This window comes from Amblyomma mixtum, chromosome 1 (assembly GCF_055824585.1).
Source record: "Amblyomma mixtum isolate Tamu chromosome 1, ASM5582458v1, whole genome shotgun sequence".
Lineage (NCBI taxonomy): Eukaryota > Metazoa > Arthropoda > Arachnida > Ixodida > Ixodidae > Amblyomma > Amblyomma mixtum.
Window position 1 is genome coordinate 103,377,770 of NC_143012.1, and position 18,748 is coordinate 103,396,517.

Here is an 18,748-nt window from a genome sequence, read left to right on the forward strand (position 1 = left end):
CCATTTTGTGACCTTTTTCGGTTTGATTTGTAATATTTCTCATTAAGTGATTTAGTGCCATAGTTGGTGATGTTTTATGCTTAAACCCAAACTGGGTTTTTGGTTGTATGTCGTTCTTAACTAAGAAAAAGTATAAGCGGTTATTAAGTAATTTCTCCAGTACTTTACCCAGGATTGAATTTATTGCTATCGGTCTAAAATTATTCTCGTTATCTTCTCCCTTTCCCTTGGGAATTAGAATTACTTTTGAAATTTTCCACCTGTCTGGGAAGCAACCTATTCTTAGACACGAATTAAAAACGTTAATGAAAAATTTCTTATTATTCATATAAAGTGCCTGAATAAAAGACGTTCTTAAAGAGTCTGGTCCAGGTGCTACAAATTTCTTTAACGTTAAGACAATGTTATCTACTTCTTGTTCTGTAAACGGGATATCGTTTTCGTGCGGCCTATTTTCTACTTCATTATTCCTAATGATTACTTCTTCCGGAGATACAACAATGTCATACAAATTCTTTAAAATATGTTCAACTGATTCTTGCTCAGAATTTGACGCCTGTCCTCCATTAATTTTAATATTAGGAATGGTTATTGTTCTTTTTATTTTATTTACTGCTAGTTTATATGGTAGTGTAAATGGGTTGTGATTAGCTACAGTGCCACAAAAATCTCTCCACGACTTTTCTCTTGCTTTCTTAAGACTTTGATTGTATTTTTCAACTGCTTCCTTGTATATAGTGCAATAAACATTCCTCATAGCATCATTAGCTCTTTGGTAACGACGTCTGTGTGCATTTACTTTTTTCCTTTCTATTTCTAAATCTGGCGTCCACCATGGTTTGCTTTCTAATGTTTTATTTTTCCTTTTTTTGGAATACCTTTTTATTAAAGCATTGATCTTATCGTAAAGGTGATTTACTATATAATTCAAATGGTTTACTGAGTTAATGTAGGTATCTGCCGTCTCTTTCATCCATCTGTCTTCCGCTAGACTCTGTAAGACTTTAAGTTCTCCTTTTTTAGTGAGGTGGGGTTCGTTGGGCCTTTCCTCGCTGAAAAGTTCCAGTGCAAGATATTTATGGTCGCTATTAGTGAAATCTTCCAGAACTTCCCAGTTGTTGATGTGGGGTGTTAGAGAATCAGACACAATTGTGAGATCGATCCAACTTTTACCATTTTTAGTCTCAAAAGTTGGTGGAGTATTTGGTTAATTCACTAAATTTAGTTGATTTCTGTTTATGAATTCTGCTATTTCAATTCCCTTCTAGTCAGTTTTCTCGCCTCCCCAAATTTTATTTTTTGCGTTAAAATCTACTGCAATTATTACATACTGTCCAGAATTTGTCTCTAAAATTTTCTCTATGTTATTAAGAATATGATTTACATCTTCTGTGGGAGGGATATAACAATTAATAACTATAATGTTCTTTTCTTGCCAATTTACCCTAACTGCCACGAGTAGTTGATCTGAAAGTAAAGGGAACACGCCAATTTTTTCATTATGGATAATTATTGCACATTTTGGATTAACTTTGCATGCCAATATTCTTTCTTTAATACCGAAACCGATAATACTATTATTTAGTGCTTATGGTTCTTGAGTTAACGTGATGTCTTGTTTTTGTACTAATTGAGTATTTGTTAAATGATGTGTAGCCTTAAAAGAGCGGGCTAAGTTAATTTGTAGAAACTTCAAAGTTGAAGTATCCATGATTTCAAGTTTCTTATTTTCTCGACTGTTGGTTTCTTAAAGTTTTGCAACTATCTGAAGGGTTTCTTTCAGCTGGGCTGGCTTGAAAACAGGGCAATTGTTACTAAGGGAGGAGTGCCTCCTTTCGCTGGCGTGAACCTTCCTATCCTCGCAGATTTTACAGTTCTTCCTTTCGTTCGTGCATTGACGTATGTGGTGGCTTTCCCCACAGTCGGCGCATCGGGCTTCTGCCGTGAAGGCTCGCTCCGTGTGTCCAATCCTACAACAATTCTTGCAGCGTGGCAGAAAAGTGTTGTCATAGAAAAAACATCTTGTCCACAAGATGTTAATTCTTTCTCTTCCCTTCAAAGCCTCAAAAGCTTTTTTGCTTAGCTCTATGATGGCCGTGGTGCCGCTCTTACCTTTCCATGTTTTCACTAGGCGGAAGTCGTCAGATTGACAATCGAAATTATTCTGCCTAATGATTCGCTCGGTGATTTCATCCTCGGGCACCTCCTCGGAGATACCGACCACCTTTATTTGTGGCTTTTTCTTCTTAGGGAGGCGTGTCACAACCTCGTTCCTCGTGGCTTTGTTTTCACGAAGTTCTCTTTCAACTTTCTTTATGGTTTCGGCCGAGGTTGATGTTATAACTATGCCTTCCCTGGATGGCCTCATGTCCACGTCCACTAATCCCAATGAATACGGATCAATGTTTTTCTCAATGAGTTTACCTAATTGTTCCTTAGGTATGTTCTCTGACGTTACGACTAAAGCCTCCTTTTGCTTTAGACCGTGCTCAGGCTGACGCGGACGTTCTTCCTTCCCTGATGGCCACGTGATATTGCCTCCTGTTTCGTTGTGCATAGACCTCCTCCATGTTTGAAAACAAGCGAGGTGGCGCTGCAGTCGCGAACGGGCTCGCGGTAGGCAAGAGGCCAGGGAGTGGCATCGAGTTGAGGTGGTGCAGCGTCGGTTTTCAAGGCTTGTATGCGCGTTTGGAGTTTCTGAGAATCATAACAATGGTTGATGCTTTCAACTTAGTATTCCTCGAAGTACACGGGCTCGCGTGGGCCATGTACGGCGTATTTCGACACGGTGTGTATTGTATTATGGCTAGAAAGCGCTGCAGTTGGTTTCTACCCCAGGCATTCAATAAAATGATAAGTTTTTGACACTGAACTAGCAAGAATGATTTTACCTCGGGACAGTGCTGAGGGAAGCACTGGCGTTTTTTCAGCAGAGCCGACGTGCGCTCACCGTCTGCTGACACACGTGTCGCACAGTGCGAAAAGTGCGGACAGCGTCGATCGTGTCCCGATCTCATCTGTCTCGCGTAGCCGCTCTTTTTAGCCGTCAGATCAGGCACCACCAGTCTGACTTCTCCCCTTCTTAAACTGGTCGATTTGGTGAAAAGTTTGGATTCCTGAAAATATATTTCTTCCAGCCCTGGGTCTTCTGTTTGGTCACTAAACATTATAGCAAAATATTCAGTAGAAATACATAAAATTAAGGTTCTTAGATCTGTGGTCGTCAAAAATTGTGAGGTAATGGCGTTTCTGATGCTCCTGGCACGTCGCGAATCCTGCGGGTTTCCGACGACGGAGCACCACAATGGTAGTATCACTACGCAGAAGAGGGATCAGAGGTTTCGTTGATTTCAGTGCGGCATTTCTTTGACCAAAGCGAAAGCGAAGAGACCATAAACGAGGGAAAAAAACTTAAAGGTTTGTTTTGTGATCTACCACATTTTCTGATTGGCATCACTCACCCCTTCGTAAAATTGTAACGAATGGAAATAGAATGATTCTATTTGCCGCGAACGATTCCAGAGACATTGAGGAGTGCAATAAATCTCTCGACTTTTTTTTTGCGACAGGAGCAGTAGTATGGTAGTCATTTTTGATAAGAAAGGTACTGCGAATCTAAAAAAAGAAGTGATACCGCCATCATAGAGAATAGGGCGTTGGCAACGTGCTGGCATAAAAAATTTCCGCATTTTCTACTTAATTATTCAAGACCCGTGGTGACTTGACGAGGGTGTTAATTACAATTATCCAAGAACTTTACCAGGTATAGATGAAAATAAAACGCATTGCTGAAATTAGCAGAGCAATTTCATATTTGCGCCAAATTTGGCTACATATCTCAAGCATCAATAAAGAAAACACTTTTCATTGCCTCATCCCCTGTCAGTCTCGCTACGTGCCTCTGTTGGTACCCCGCCTGCGGTTGCTTCTTTCCAAACAGCCTTCGCGATCATGTACTACTTCATGAAGAAGCTTATGACATGCATGATGCAATGAAAGTACGCTGTTCGAAGCATGCCAACGCGACCGCGCAAGATTGTCACAACTTACCAGACTTTACTACTACAATCAAATAATTATGTCGTTCATGTTAAGAAATATTTTGAAGTATATATTAAATCCCCTAAAATGCGTCATTACACGTTCGTATAACTTCTGCACACGTTAAAACATGCTGTGCTATCAACAAAATAACGCACTCCTGTGGAGAGTGACCCTGCCGGCGCCCGTGCACACCAGCTCAGGGTGAGAAATACGTTCGCAGCTACATACATGCTTTTTCTTTTCCTTGCTCAATTTTAAGCGTACCATGCGGTTGTTCAGGTGAATGAGCGCGGCAATTTCCGTGCTATGAAGTACGTTGACTGGCAGCGCCGGTCTACACCCAGACTTCGCGCTTTTACTACCGCGGCTCATTTTCTAATGCGGCATTTATTTGCGAGAAACCTATTAAAGCTAATCTAATTTTTCGTTTTATGATACTACGCGGATCCAACAGCGAAGCAGCTGATCAGTACATGCTGCTTATGCAGTGCGCAGCCACGATATACAGCCGCCGGTAGCTGCAGCAGCTGCGGTAGGCACGGCCAGGCGGAACCTGTTTTGCCTACCACGCGAAAGTCGCTACTGACATCAGCGCCACCGCATCTCCGTGACGTCGCGGGGTGAAGGAGGTCTATACCATGCAGCGACTCCTTCATTCCTTCGATTCGTCCCTGCAGTTCTTTGTTCTTGTGTGACGACTCTAATAGAAGAGTCTTCATCTTGGTGATCTGTGTGATGAGACAGTTCAGTTGTCTCTCCACCTCCTCATTGCCTGGGGTTGCTGCTGCAATCTTTGTTGCCGCTGTGAAAAGGGCTTGGTCAATGACAGAGAGTCGCTGAAGGATTGATTTTTCTTTTTTCCCCTCTTCATAATGTGGGCTCGTCTCTTCCGTCCCAAGAGCCGGGAAGTCCTCTCTTGTAAGGCTACAAGCCTCCTCATTTGGATCATGATGTTCTCTGACATCCACATCGGTTTCCCCTTGTTCCTCTTCAGACCATGAGTCGTTCCAGGCGTCAGTAGTCTGACCATCAACTGTGTTTAGTGAAGGGGAAGGCCAAGGTCCTCCAACCGCTCTCTCTGGAGTTTCCTGAACTTGTTCCCTCAAAAAGGAATCTTTGGTGACTGTGGATGGCGTCTGCTCCAGTTGTTCGATCCTTTTCTTCCTTTTTTTCTTTTCGCGATCTTTTTCCTTTTTTCCCTTCTTGTCCTTTCCCATCTTGCAAGTGTGGAAAGTGTATGTATATGCAAGTACAAAGTATTGCTACTTTTAGTAGAAAAAACAAATTAAATTGAATGCAATATTCCTCTCAACAATTTAGATTGATATGAGGTGTTCGAGATGGGTCGGCAACCAGAAGGTTAATGACTTCAGAAACAAGATCGCGACAAGCACAGCAAGTCGATGGAAATCAGTGAGGACGTCTAGTGACCATGATCAATGCCCACAAAAAAACTCAAAATTTGTTGATTGACCCTTTGCCAACTATTTAGGATGCTAAGCGACACTCAAAAACACAATAAAAACACAGCAGGCTTGTACTGTACAGCTCGGCAACGATTTGACGCAATTCCGCCAAATCTGGCGGATTTCGGTATGCAAGTATAATAACAAAAAACCCTGTAGTCCAGATACGAAAAAAACAATAACTTGGTACTCAATAAAGCTACGGACTTGAAATTAACGGCACATGAATGCCCTGATTTTTCCGATCAAAAAGACATATTACATCACATATTTAGTTTAAAAGAAAAAATTGTAAAAACAAAATTTGACACGAAAGTCACCTCTGTGTAACACGTGCGGGAGGTTTTTCGCTAATAACTTCCTTAAAAATTAAGCGAGAACTATAAAATAAGCACAGATGAATTCCTCGCACCTCAGGGATCCTAAAAATATATAGTTTTATTGGACTAAACTAAGAAATCAAAAGTGAGAGGAGTTTTATCTCCCGAACTGGTCGAAAAGGCCTAGCTGAGAGGCCGTTTGTTTACATTACGAATTTGACTGTAACTTCGGAAAAAATATGGTCTAAATAAATAAATTAGTTGTCCAAATTATTAGAAAGACGGAGCGAGTAAGTTAAATACACTTTAAGCTGATCAGAGAGGGTGCAAATGATTATAAACACGTTATTTATGTTCAGCACATGGCCGTGTGCTTTGTTTACATGCTATTTGTGTGGAAAAACACTTCTAATTTAAAAACTACTGCACCGAATTGGCTCAAATTTGAAATACAAATGCGCGATACCTTTATAAAGGAGGAGTGTCAAAAGTTTTCACTCACTTTGAAGGAATTCTCGGTGAAAAAGTTCAAAAACTCGCCAGCGAGCTCCAGGCTGCCCCCACGGCCAGGAAACGCTGATGATCAGTCCGCGGCCGTCAGTAGGAAGCGGACCACGGTAAGCGTGCTCAAAGTATGTTGGATTGTAGAACTACAGCTGGCGTGAATTCACTTCCAAAAGCTCGCCGTCGAGACAAAGCTTCGCTAAGAGCAAGGTGTGTTGCTGGGCGAGTTGGTTGGGGTTCATCTTGAGAAAAAATTACCGACGATTACGTTACTTCCTAATGCGAAATTTGAGCGCAGCAAATAAGCTGTTTCACCTTTTCGATAGATTGAGGCAAAGAAATCGAGCAACACATGTATGCGCTATCACAGAATTTTTTTTAATTTTTCGCAGGAAGAGGGGGGAGGGGGGCGGCGTGTACACCCAGCGGCAAACGATGGGGGCAGAAGCGCGCGCAGCAAGCGGACAACACGATAAAGGGAGGAGGGAAGAGATAGCAGCGACTGACTGATGCCGCTGACGCCGATAGTGAGTCAACCCCAGCTGCGGAGTTGGTTTCAGGGACAACGCCGCCGATGCCGACACAAACAATATAATAGATGGATGGATGGATGGATAGGAGCGCCCCCTTTGAAACGGGGTGGTGGCAATTGCCACCATGCTCAGCTTTTCTTTATTTATTATTTTTTTTTGTTTACTGTGTTGGCAATTCTCATTAAGATTCTCCATCAACTTTGCCTACGGTTTCCTACTATTCTAACCTTATGCCACATCTCTGCTTTTCAGCCACCAATCCTCCAATCGCTTTTTGCTGACTTCCACTGCAGATTTATTTACATGACCATTGTTATCTTTAAACCCTAGGGCCTCAGAAAGAGTGACTGTGCCTGCATCGACATCCGGATGGATACCATCACATTTGATTATGAGGTGTTCAATTGTTTCCACAGATCTACCACACACTGCACATGTGTCATCTTCTTCGTTAAATTTCTTTTTGTAGCTGCGCGTTCTAAGACACCCTGATCTAGCTTCAAAAAGTAGGGCACTGCCTCTTGAGTTATCATAGAAAAATTCTTTCCTGATCTGCCTTTTCCAGAATCGATACAGTTCTACACTATGTTTCTTTTCGATTGAATTCATCCAATTTTTAACTTCCGCGTTTTTAACCTGTCGTTTAATGCTCTTTCTTTCTCCGTCCTCATGACCGGCATACTTACTGGTTAGTTTTCTAGTTCTTTTCCGCCACTGTGAGTCAACGTTCTTTCTGTATAAATATTTAAATACCTTAGCTGCCCATCTGTTATCGTCCAATTTCCTCAGGCGTTCTTCATATAGTATTTTACTCTTAGCTTCCCGTGCCTCGAACGATGCCCAGCCCATATCCCCTTGTACTGCCTCGTTTGTGGTTTTGCCGTGGGCACCTAGTGCTAATCTTCCAACAGCTCTCTGATTTACGTCTAATCTCGACTGAACTTCTGCCCTTAAGCACAGAACCGCATTGCCGAAAGTAAGTCCCTGCACCATTATTCCTTTCCAAATACCTCTTAGTACTTCATATTTGTTGTACCCCCATAATGCCCTATGTTTCATTATCCCGGCGTCTCTTCGTCCTTTTGCCCTAAGAGCCTGTTCATGCTTTTCCGTGTATATCTGCCCTTCGTTTAGCCATATCCGGAGGTATTTGTATTCGGCCACTTTGGGTATTTCGTGGCCTTGTATTGTAAGCACCTGATCAGTTGTATCGTTAAAAATCATCACACCTGATTTAGTTGCTCTAAAACTGAATCCTAGAGCGTCTCCTTCGTCTCCACAGCAATTAACCAAAGTTTGTAAATCTTCCTGGCTATCTGCTAACAGTACCCTCGCTACCGCAGCGCTAAGAACCAGGTCTAGCCGTGGGAAGGTGGTCACGTATTCGTCGACGTGCCGGGGCCTACGTGAAATAACCGGCGCGTCGGCAACTGAAGAGCACCCTATCCGCCACACAAGAACAGGGGGGGGGGGACCCTTTCCTCCTCTTTCTGCATGGCGGCGACGGTGTTCTATGCAGTCACGTTATCTTGACTCTCTAGCGGCGTCAGCGGCATCCAGCGGTATCAGTCGGTCGCTGCTAGCGCTGGGGGGATGAAAGGGGGGCGGAGCTGGTTACGAGGCCGACGACAACGCCGACGACGACGCGAAACCCAGGAACGGACGCCAAAGAGCTGCGCTCTAAAAAACAGCGCTTGCAGACAAAGGACCAGAACAAGAAGGACACACAACTGCGCTGACTAACAACTTCGCTAAGACTAACATCTTCGCTAAGAGAGGACTGTTGGTGATGCGTGCCCCTGTAAGACGCTGTGCAACGTGGCAGCGTTCCGGCAGCAGATTCTTTCATCAGGCTGGGTCGGCCAGACTCGCCACACGAACAGCTGTCAGTGGGAGCATCACATTAACTTTTGTTCTGACGATTGTGTCACAAATTCATGCACGAGAAATGACTCAAGTACTTACTTCTCCGAGTTCAGACCGTCTCCATGCTGCAGGTGACGCGGCCTGTGGTGTGACTCTGCTGGCTCGTGCGGCGGTGGGTCATACCTGAAAGCCGACTCGACCAATCCAAAATCGTCGAATGAGTCGTCTTCTAACGACTCGCTTGTCACGGAAAAGCTGTTCTCCGCCCTTCCAGTCATGTCGACAGAGCGGCTCAGGGTAGTTGCGATATCTTCAGGGGCTTCACACCAAGGCGAACACGCCAGTGACGTCACATTTAATACCGCACGAAAGCACCTCCCCGGTTTTGGTTTTGCGGTTTCGGTTTCGAGTATTGCATTTTTTGCTGCTTAAAAATTATTTAAAGGTTGCTTTTGAAAATCTTGTATCGTACACATTACAGGAGGTTCTTAGGAACTTGGCCACTCTTAGGAACTTGGCCACTTAGGTTCTTGGCCACTCCTGCAGTAGGCCCGGTAGGGTTTGCACTGTGTACAAATAAATAAAAATAAATAACAGCTTGAACTGCGTGTTGTTAGGCATTGGTCTTCGTGACAGCTTGATAATATATTCAGATTTCACCAGTAAAGATATCGGCGCTGGGCCAAACGACTACTCCAACGTGATAGGCTGCAGACCTTTCTTTTTCATGTCTAAAGAACAGAAAATGCGATTAAGGCTTTGCGAACCTTTTTCATTTTGTTCAACTGCGATTCTAGTGTACTCTCTATTATAAAAGGTAATTTCTCGTAAGGCCGTCGTAGGGGAGAGCATGTCCCAGCGTAGGTTAGCGGCGATCGGCTCGTGCATGGCCAATGTCAATTCCCCGAGCTGGCTTGCTGAGCTCGGGCCGCGGAGGGCCTGCTTGGCTGCCGGAGACGGGCCATGCAAGCTTTTTCCATTGGGGCGTTGGGGTGGCCGCGGTGTAGGAGTGCTCGGATTGCGGCGAGCACGCCTTCTTTCGTTTCCACCGACCGCAGCGCTGGTGGGCATATGAGCTTTGCTTGCCCTTCGGCTTCCTCGATGTGCGTCAGGATTCTAATGGACGCCTATCCTATCCTGCCCCTGATGTACTTCCTTCAGGCTTCTTGAGAATCCGTCATTATATTCGTTTTTTTTTTATCTGTGTGGTTACAGCGAGTCACGGTGTAAGAATAATTTAGGTGTTGACACTGACCGCCCGCCACGGCGGAGAGCGCGCACAGATCTTGCTTGCGTGGCCTCCGCGATCGAGGTGCAGATCGCGGCGGCCACGCTTGCTAGCCCTCTAGTACAAGCGCCAACCGCAACTGCGCGGGGGCGCTGCGGCGCAGGGTCCATTAGGGACTTTAGGGTCCATTCGCCTGCGGAGTGGCGGACGCGGCTGAGCGGCGTGTCTGGCTTTCGGTGTCGTTTTAGGCTGTGTTTTTCAGTTTTTTTCCGTTCCAAATCGGATGGAGGGCAAGTTATGGACTGCAATCTTTACTATGTCACTGGATTTTTGTGCAAAAAATAGCGAAAAGTAACTAGTCGCTCTACTCGCTTATCGGCCTTCAGCGTAAAAAATAACTCTTTTGCTGAAGCAGCTCTCACAAATGTGAAGGCCACAGGAGGTCTTACTCATGCTAACTTAATCATATTTTATTTTCTGAAGCAAACAGCGGCTTGTTGTTGAATATGCAGACTGCCTCACGTGTACTGATCCACCATAGACGCGGTGATTGATACACAGGGACTTTCTCATCTACTGATCACTAGGTAGAAGTAATCGCACGTCTTCTCCGCTATTACGTCAGCATCCGCATGAGGCAGCATTGAATGCACACGAATGCAATCACTACGAAGCAGTCTCAAGAAAAACAGAAACAGGACGTACTTGTAGTAATAACTTTATTCGTTCCACAGAATGGCTATTCAGGCCTCAATTCAACAAAAAATGCCAATTATGCCGTTTAACTTCCGGAAGCGACACATGGGTGTTAATGAATGCAGCATTGGAGGGCTCCAAATTTAGACCACATCGGATTCTTCACAGCACACGGACACCTTTTGCGTTATTTCGCGGCGTCCGCAGCCGGCCTTCAAAACTAGTTCTCCGGCTCAGTAGTCGAGCTCCCTGGTCGTTGAGGTATCCTCAGACTTAAAATTTTGGAGGTCATGAGGTATAATACTTGCGCTAAGAACGAGTGCCAGGAGTAATGTCAACTGGTTTTGTTGCGCGGGGTGTAGAGCTTTTTATACAGAATGAATAAATGATGGCAAAGTATGGTTACATTATAAATCTAGAGAATTCGAAAAACAAAAGAACCGCTCATTACCCAACCGCCTTGACTGAGCCCGAGGAGTTCACAGGAACAAATGATTGTATCAGAACCGTGTCAGCCGCTCTCGAAGACAGCGATTGAATCGCTGGCGTCATCGGGCTCGGTGAAGGTGGTAGGGCTCTCTAGATTCTCTAGATTTGTCACCTAACCAAACTTCGCTATCATTTATTCTTTCTGTGGAATGTATAAGAAGCCGCGCGTGCAGGGTACTAATTTCTGCATAAAAAGCCCCATTTGCCGTATAATAAAACCAGTTGAAAGTACGCGCTTCGCTTGCCTCTCGTTCTGTGTATAAGTCTAGTGTTCTTAGTATCAGTCGGTCGTGGTTTGTAGGCAGTCTTGCTCTGTGATTTCGTCAGCACTCTATCTATATTTTCTTGGCTTTGCGCGCCCGGTGCCCAAAGAGACGACGCCAGAACGGCAGATCCATGCAGGCAGAGAGAGAGAGAGAGAAATAGGCGGTCATCCTCATCTCATTTGTATATGGGCGTGTTCAGATAAGAACGGTAATCGAGGTCCCATGACCATTTTTTGTTTTCAATGAAATTTTTATATATGATGGGCAAATGTGTCCACACAAAGGAATGAACCTTAGTTTTGCAAGAACCTTCGTAGTTTTCTCGGAAAAAAATCGCATGTCACAAGAGGTGGAGAATGTCGTTTTTGGCACTTCGCAAAGTTGCAAGTTTGAAGCCTCATTCCATGCACAAAAATTTTTTCCCGCGCATCAGCATTTCTTCAGTGCTTTTTTACAACTTGTACAATTTGAGAAAATTAAAAATGTTTTCTTGCTCTTTCAACCTTCCGAGTAAAAAAATTGCAAACTTCGCTTCTGGAGCTATGCGCTGCAAAAAAGGCACTTTTCAGGTCAGCCTTAGGGCAAGATGCCTAAAGATCTTCCCACTGAATATTTGTCTCAGTATTTTTCAGCTGTTTTTACTCACCTCAGGCAAGTTCTGTTGCTCTAGACTTGACAGATAGTTTTCAGTACGGCCTCAAAATTGGCCGAAATTCAAAAACGCCAAAAAAGTTACAACTTTGACTTGGGTTTAAAAAAAAAACATCATCATCGAATTTTGTTAAAATTTGCCTGAATAATCCTCAATACATGATAATTTTAGGGCACTAGAAAAGTGTTGCATTATATTGTTTTAAAATACCAAAATAAACACAAAACTGAGTTCATGTTTTCGTTATATAGATTGCTTATTACTGCCTCTTAGAAATAGTAGCTGTCAGAAATTTGATTTAGCACTCATTGAACGTGGTTACATTTTATTTACCCCAATATCCGAACCATTCTCAAGGCTTATAGAGCTTCTATTCGCTTGTTAGCGGCGCTCTTAATGCGTGAAAATGGGAATAAATTCGCGATTTTGCCCGATGTCATAAGAATTGGCTGGTGGCGGTCAAACGTTGTTTGTATTCTCTAATTTATTCGTCGTACGATCTATTGGTATATAAAATTGATTCATTAAAGATATTAGATCATTTCTCGATTCTTAGAAAAATTTTTGTATATAAAAGTTAACATTAATGCGTTTCTGAAGTCGGCGTTTTCGAACCTGCATCTATTTACCTCTGTGTTCAATGGTTCTACAAGGCACTGTCAGGAGACAAAACCTCGTCTCCTGAGGGGAACGATTTATCTGCAAGGTTTTTAATCATGGGGAGTTTTAATCGGGAGGCAATTTAAAATTGGGATGCCGCTTCATGTGCACATTGCAATTCAGAAAATCGCAACAAGAAATAAACGGCGGCAGTTGGTTTCGGTTTTGCGCGCCGTATATTGTCCAGCACGAAGCACTAACCAGATCACAGTCTCTTCCATTCAGAAGCAGCGGTGGAGGCCACGTAGGATGCACTGCCTTCAGTTGACTGAACCTACTTCCACAGGTGGAGCGTCTGAACTCCAGGCACTTTCTTTGCCAGTTTCCATTGTTCCTTCTTCACTTCGCGAAAGTCTGCAATCTCCCTCTGTGGAGCTCCAGAATGGTGATGTTCTTTAGAGTTTCTTGAATTGCGTCTACGAAGCCTCCGGCTCTGTGTATGGCCTCACTTGCAGGCTTCCGCAAGTTGTGTTGTGATGCTCGATGGTGTGATGCTGCGTCATGTTTCCTCAGGAATTGTGCCACTATCCACATGATGGCATTTTCACTTTGGAAAATTTTTAAATGAGCAGCGAGGATGAGGTGTTGATTGCTACATGGGAATACGGTGACCTAGTTAAAAAATACTCTGACCGCTTCATCGTTTATGAGAGAATTTCAGAGTGGCCATGAAATGCATTCCCTACAACTATATTATATCTGTGCAAGCAAGAGCAATACATGAAAAAACACACGGCTGCAAGAGAGGTGCAATTGTTTTACATTTTGATTTCGCCAAAAAATGAACAGTTGTGCTGCCAGACTCAGTACAAGCGTACCATTGGCAGAAAAAGCAGGTAACCGTGTTTACCTGCGTTGTCATGTCAAGAAAATCGACTCGTAACTACGCCGTTAATTTCGACCATATGTCCCATGATTCCGCTCATGCATGCTTGGCTCTGTCAAAAATCAAAGCACATCTCGAAGAAAACGCGCCAATCTACACCAAGATAATATATTTGAGCGACGGGGCTCCCGCTCACTTCAGGAATAAATACGTTTCATGAGCTGCAGCGCAGTGAATGTCAACGGACGATATTGATGTTTTCGGTCTCTGGACACTGCAAAAATGCTTGCCACGGCGTTGGTTCGGAATGGAAGAGACTGTGAGCAGGTTAGTGCTTCCTGCTGGACAATATACTGTGCACTATAATGCAATATATACTGTGCAATATAATGTGCACCTGAAGTGGCATCCCATTTTTAAATTGCCTCCCGATTAAAACTCCCCATGATTAAAAACCTTGCAGATAAATCGTTCCCCTCAGGAGACTACGTTTTGTCTCCTGACAGTGCCTTGTAGAACCATTAACACAGAGGTAAATGGACGCAGGTTCGAAAACGCCGACTACAGAAACGCATTAATATTAACTTTTATATACAAAAATTTTTCTAAGAACCGAGAAATGATCTAATATCTTTAATGAATCGATTATATATACCAATAGACCGTACGACGAATAAATTAGAGAATACAAACAACGTTTGACCGCCACCAGCCAATTCTTATGACATCAGGCAAAATCGCGAATTTATTCCCATTTTCACGCATTAAGAGCGCCGCTAACAAGCGAATAGAAGCTCCATAAGCATTGAGAATGGTTCGGATATTGAGGTAAATAAAATGTAACCACGTTCAATGAGTGCTAAATCAAATTTCTGACAGCTACTATTTCTAAGAGGCAGTAATAAGCAATTCTATATAACAAAAACATGAACTCAGTTTTGTGTTTATTTTGGTATTTTAAAACAAAATAATGCAACACTTTTCTAGTGCCCTAAAATTATCATGTATTGAGGATTATTCAGGCAAATTTTAACAAAATTCGATGATGGTGTTTTTTTTTTAAACCCAAGTCAAAGTTGTAACTTTTTTGGCGTTTTTGAATTTCGGCCAATTTTGAGACCGTACTGAAAACTATCTGTAAAGTCTAGAGCAACAGAACTTGCCTGAGGTGAGTAAAAACAGCTGAAAAATACTGAGAAAAATATTCAGTGGGAAGATCTTTAGGCATCTTGCCCTAAGGCTGACCTGAAAAGTGCCTTTTTTGCAGCGCATAGCTCCAGAAGCGAAGTTTGCAATTTTTTTACTCGGAAGGTTGAAAGAGCAAGAAAACATTTTTAATTTTCTCAAATTGTACAAGTTGTAAAAAAGCACTGAAGAAATGCTGATGCGCGGGAAAAAAGTTTTGTGCGTGGAATGAGGCTTCAAACTTGCAACTTTGCGAAGTGCCAAAAACGACATTCTCCACCTCTTGTGACATGCGATTTTTTTCCGAGAAAACTACGAAGGTTCTTGCAAAACTAAGGTTCATTCCTTTGTGTGGACACATTTGCCCATCATATATAAAAATTTCATTGAAAACGAAAAATGGTCATGGGACCTCGATTACCGTTCTTATCTGAACACGTCCATATGAATTTCGCCCCTTAAAGACTAGCGGAGAAGCCAACAAAAGAGAACAGAAGGAACTCGGTGAGGCTTCGCAAACAATAAGGAAGGGCGTACAGGAGGACGTTAGTCAAACACGGCTCGACAAAATACGCGACACGCCGCTCTCCAGGAGTGATCAATAATGGGGCCTGTGGTGCACAGTTGCGTGCACTGTCGCGGAACGGAAAGGCCCATCGCCCTCAAAGAGGAGGGCGGAAAATCTGGACGAACGCTTCTAGTTTTCTGCACGGCTGCCACCACGTTCCACATGGCGCTCAGCACTCATACTAAAAACAAAGAAATTGGCAGTGGTTTAGCTCTGGTTACACCTGGAGGATTGCGAAGGCAACGAGGAGGGTAGAGAGGCGATGGAGAGCGCGCGGCAGCGGCCCCGGCACGCTAGCTGTGCGCCGCTACTGCGCACGAGCAACTGGCGAGCGCGGCGGCGGCACTTCGGCTCTGTTGTACTCCGACGTACTCGGCGCAAGCGCGGCGATTGTTGTCGGACACGTCACGTTGGCGACGCTGCGCCGGGCCGAAATCCCCCCCCCCCCCCCCCCCCCTTTATATTGCAGCCGCGGCGACGCGAGACAGTGCCGAGCGACAAGCAGCGCGCGCAGAAATCCATTCGTTCGGCCTGCTGCCTCCGAGAAATCACACTCGTAAATGACACAAGTGTACAGTCTCTGTCAGAAGTTTAGAGCCCAGGGGGTTCACTTCCAGGCTTTATACTGGGACTTCAGGAGCATTCATGGAATTCCTACCTATTGCAGGAGGCAGCACCAGAAATCTTATGTCCAGGAAATTTGGAACCCTAGAGATCCATTAAGAACGACACAGTGTGGCTCAAAAGAAAGCCCCCTGGGCACCAAAGTTTTCACAAAGGCTGTACTTCCCTGTGCGCTGTTCAAGCGCTTTTCATAGGTGTGTGGACGACTGTACACCACAAGCTGCTGTGAGTGATTTTTCTTCTCGCGATCGCTTTTTATTGCCTAGACTACGCGAAGAAACTTCGCAAGTACTAGGTCCCACTTCTTGTTAGTCAAACAAATTTAGAAGTATTTTCTGAGTGTAAACTACAAATAAATCTAAAGCGTGTCTTCACGAGTTGAGCTCTTAATTTCGACGCTCTGCTTTGAGACACGTATTGTTTTAAACGAGGTGGCATTTCCTTGTTTCTGCTACAGTTTCTCTTCTTGTGATCGTATGTGATACCTGGTGCCGAGAACTCCCACGCAAGCCTTTTGTGGGGTTGGCAGGCCGGCACTTCTGTTCGCTGCAAAGGAGATCAAGCGTACATTACTATTATTATTTCTTTTGAAGAAATTGCACTATACCGCCCAAAGCCGCCAGCTACAGTGGCGCCCTCTTCTTCTCCGCAGCCATCCGGGTGATGCTGCGGGGCAAGGCGCACGCCGAGTGGAAAGTGGTGGTCAGCGGGGACCGGCGGACGGTCAAGGACGACCAGGTCTTCATCGACGACCGGGCCGTCATCTGGGGAAAAGGTCAGTGCCCCCACGACGATGAGTTTGGAACGGCAAGACGTGCCACTGGAGCTGGTTTTATTGCAAGCGCGAGAATGGTTCCATTTTTCAATCGTTCGCATACTCTGCTTTTATACAGAGCCAACTAATGTATTGCCTAGAGTCACGGGGTAACACGTATCTTACATATCTCGAACGTGTAAGCCGATTACGGAAGAGAGCGGCAAAAATTATTACTTCTTCGAAATTATCTGACTCTAGCAAACCGCTCTTTAAGCCAACCCGTATTCTGCCTTTTAACTCCATATTCACTTTAAAGGTAGCGCAGACAATTCACTTAATCTGACAATTTGATGATCCACTTCCCCATAGCATATTTATAATACCTAAAAGGGAAGCAAAGGCGGCTAGTGCCAAACATTTCAACTTACCAGTGTTTCGCAATAGTTACGGGCAAAGACTAATAGAGTTCAGTGGTGTTTCGATTTGGAATGGTACACCTGACGATATTAAACGGAAAATAAACTTTGTGCAATCTTTGAAAACGTTCCTGATGAATATGCGAAGTCATGGTGTATTGTTTTTCATTTCGTGAGAATGTGTGTATTGTGTACGTTTGCGTTTGTTTATCTCTAAGTTGTTGAGAATGTGAATTTTACTTTATGAACGCAATGTGTCGTCTTCGCGTGCCTCATTTAAAATGTACAATATTGTGATGGACCCGAAACTAGCCTCTGGCTATGCGTCCTCCTAGAGCATTGTGCGTATTGTACCCTTGTAAAGAAATTTTCGCCTGAAATAAAAAAAAGGAACGCCGGCGCCCAGCTGCTTGAGGCGCCCGGGTTGCTTTAGAAGCAGCCGTCGGGCAGTTAAAGCAAGGCGCTATATAACGTCGCAGTGACCGTTTTTAACGTTGAACGCCACTGTGCGTACTTGAGAGGGTTTTGAGCCGCCGATGTGGCCCTGAAGACGCCGTCTGTTTAAAAACGGTCACGTGTAAGCGTGCAAGAAGTGAACGGCAAGGATGTCACGGTGAAGCATCTATCGCAATAATATAAGCATACGTGCAGCGTTGAACTTAACAATTTACGCTGGTTTATATGCACGCTTTATGTCCGTAGCCACAGTCGGTCGCTCCATGGTACGTTTACCTGATGAAACAGAAATCACTTCTGATTATCTCTTTAGCAGCACACATATACACAGATTGGTTTGGCCATAATGCCTTGAGTAATTAATGTCAATGAGTAATTGTTAATGAGTAATTGAATAATGTCAATGAGCAATTACTCCCTTATTACATATCTACTCCACCTTGGGGGATTCCCCTAAACATTTGAGCAACACTCTTCCCACTCCGCGTTATTGATCAATTCGCTCTCGCCCTACCATAAGCTTGCCGTCCCGGTTAGCTCAGTTGGTAGAGCGACTGCTCCAGTGAAGCGGTGGTCCCGGCTCGAACCCCGGACCAGGACGAATTTTTCTTTAACTACGAAGTTTCTGAGAAAGCTGTGTAGCTTTCCTTTGTAGCCGTAAGGCTGCGCTTGGGTGGATGCCAATCAGTAATTACTCGCTTATTACAAATCTACTCCACCTTGGGGGATTCCCCTAAACATTTGACCATAATGCCTTAAATTCGCGTTTACCACTCGCGGCTAGCTAGGAAAATGCAGCTGCCAGCATAACTCTCTTGGGGATTGTAGTCACTGCTTCGAGGAAGCGTTCTTCTTTACTAAGCCCAAGCGGTCGCCTTGAGCCACCGTGGAAGAACCGGGTGGGAGCCTGGAGCTATAAGAAAGCGCTCAACGATAAAGTGGTAATCAGGAAGCTCTTTCAAAGTGAGGTGCGTTTGCTTTAAGGAATCAAAGCGCTACAACCTGCGGCGACGCACTCTTGAGTCTTCTTCCATGCACCGCATAGCTGTGGTGCATTTCCTTTTGGCATCACACCGCCTGCTTGTGTCATGCTTATGGCCTCTGACCACTCGCTGCACATCTGGCTTCTGTCGCCCCAGCCTAAGTGTTTGCGAAAGTGGGAAGAGCCTTTGAACACCTCCATAGGCATTAA

The 18,748-nt window shown here is 44.3% G+C and overlaps 1 protein-coding gene across 1 annotated transcript in view; it reads left to right on the top strand.

The window, feature by feature from the left end:
• The window catches only part of LOC149367371 (arrestin domain-containing protein 3-like), a 277,472-nt gene that overhangs the window by 236,514 nt on the left and 22,210 nt on the right, over positions 1–18,748 (top strand). The window contains exon 3 of the mRNA XM_089555390.1: positions 16,580–16,702. Within this exon, the coding sequence (XP_089411516.1) occupies positions 16,580–16,702 (123 nt within the window). The remainder of the gene's footprint in view (positions 1–16,579; positions 16,703–18,748) is intronic.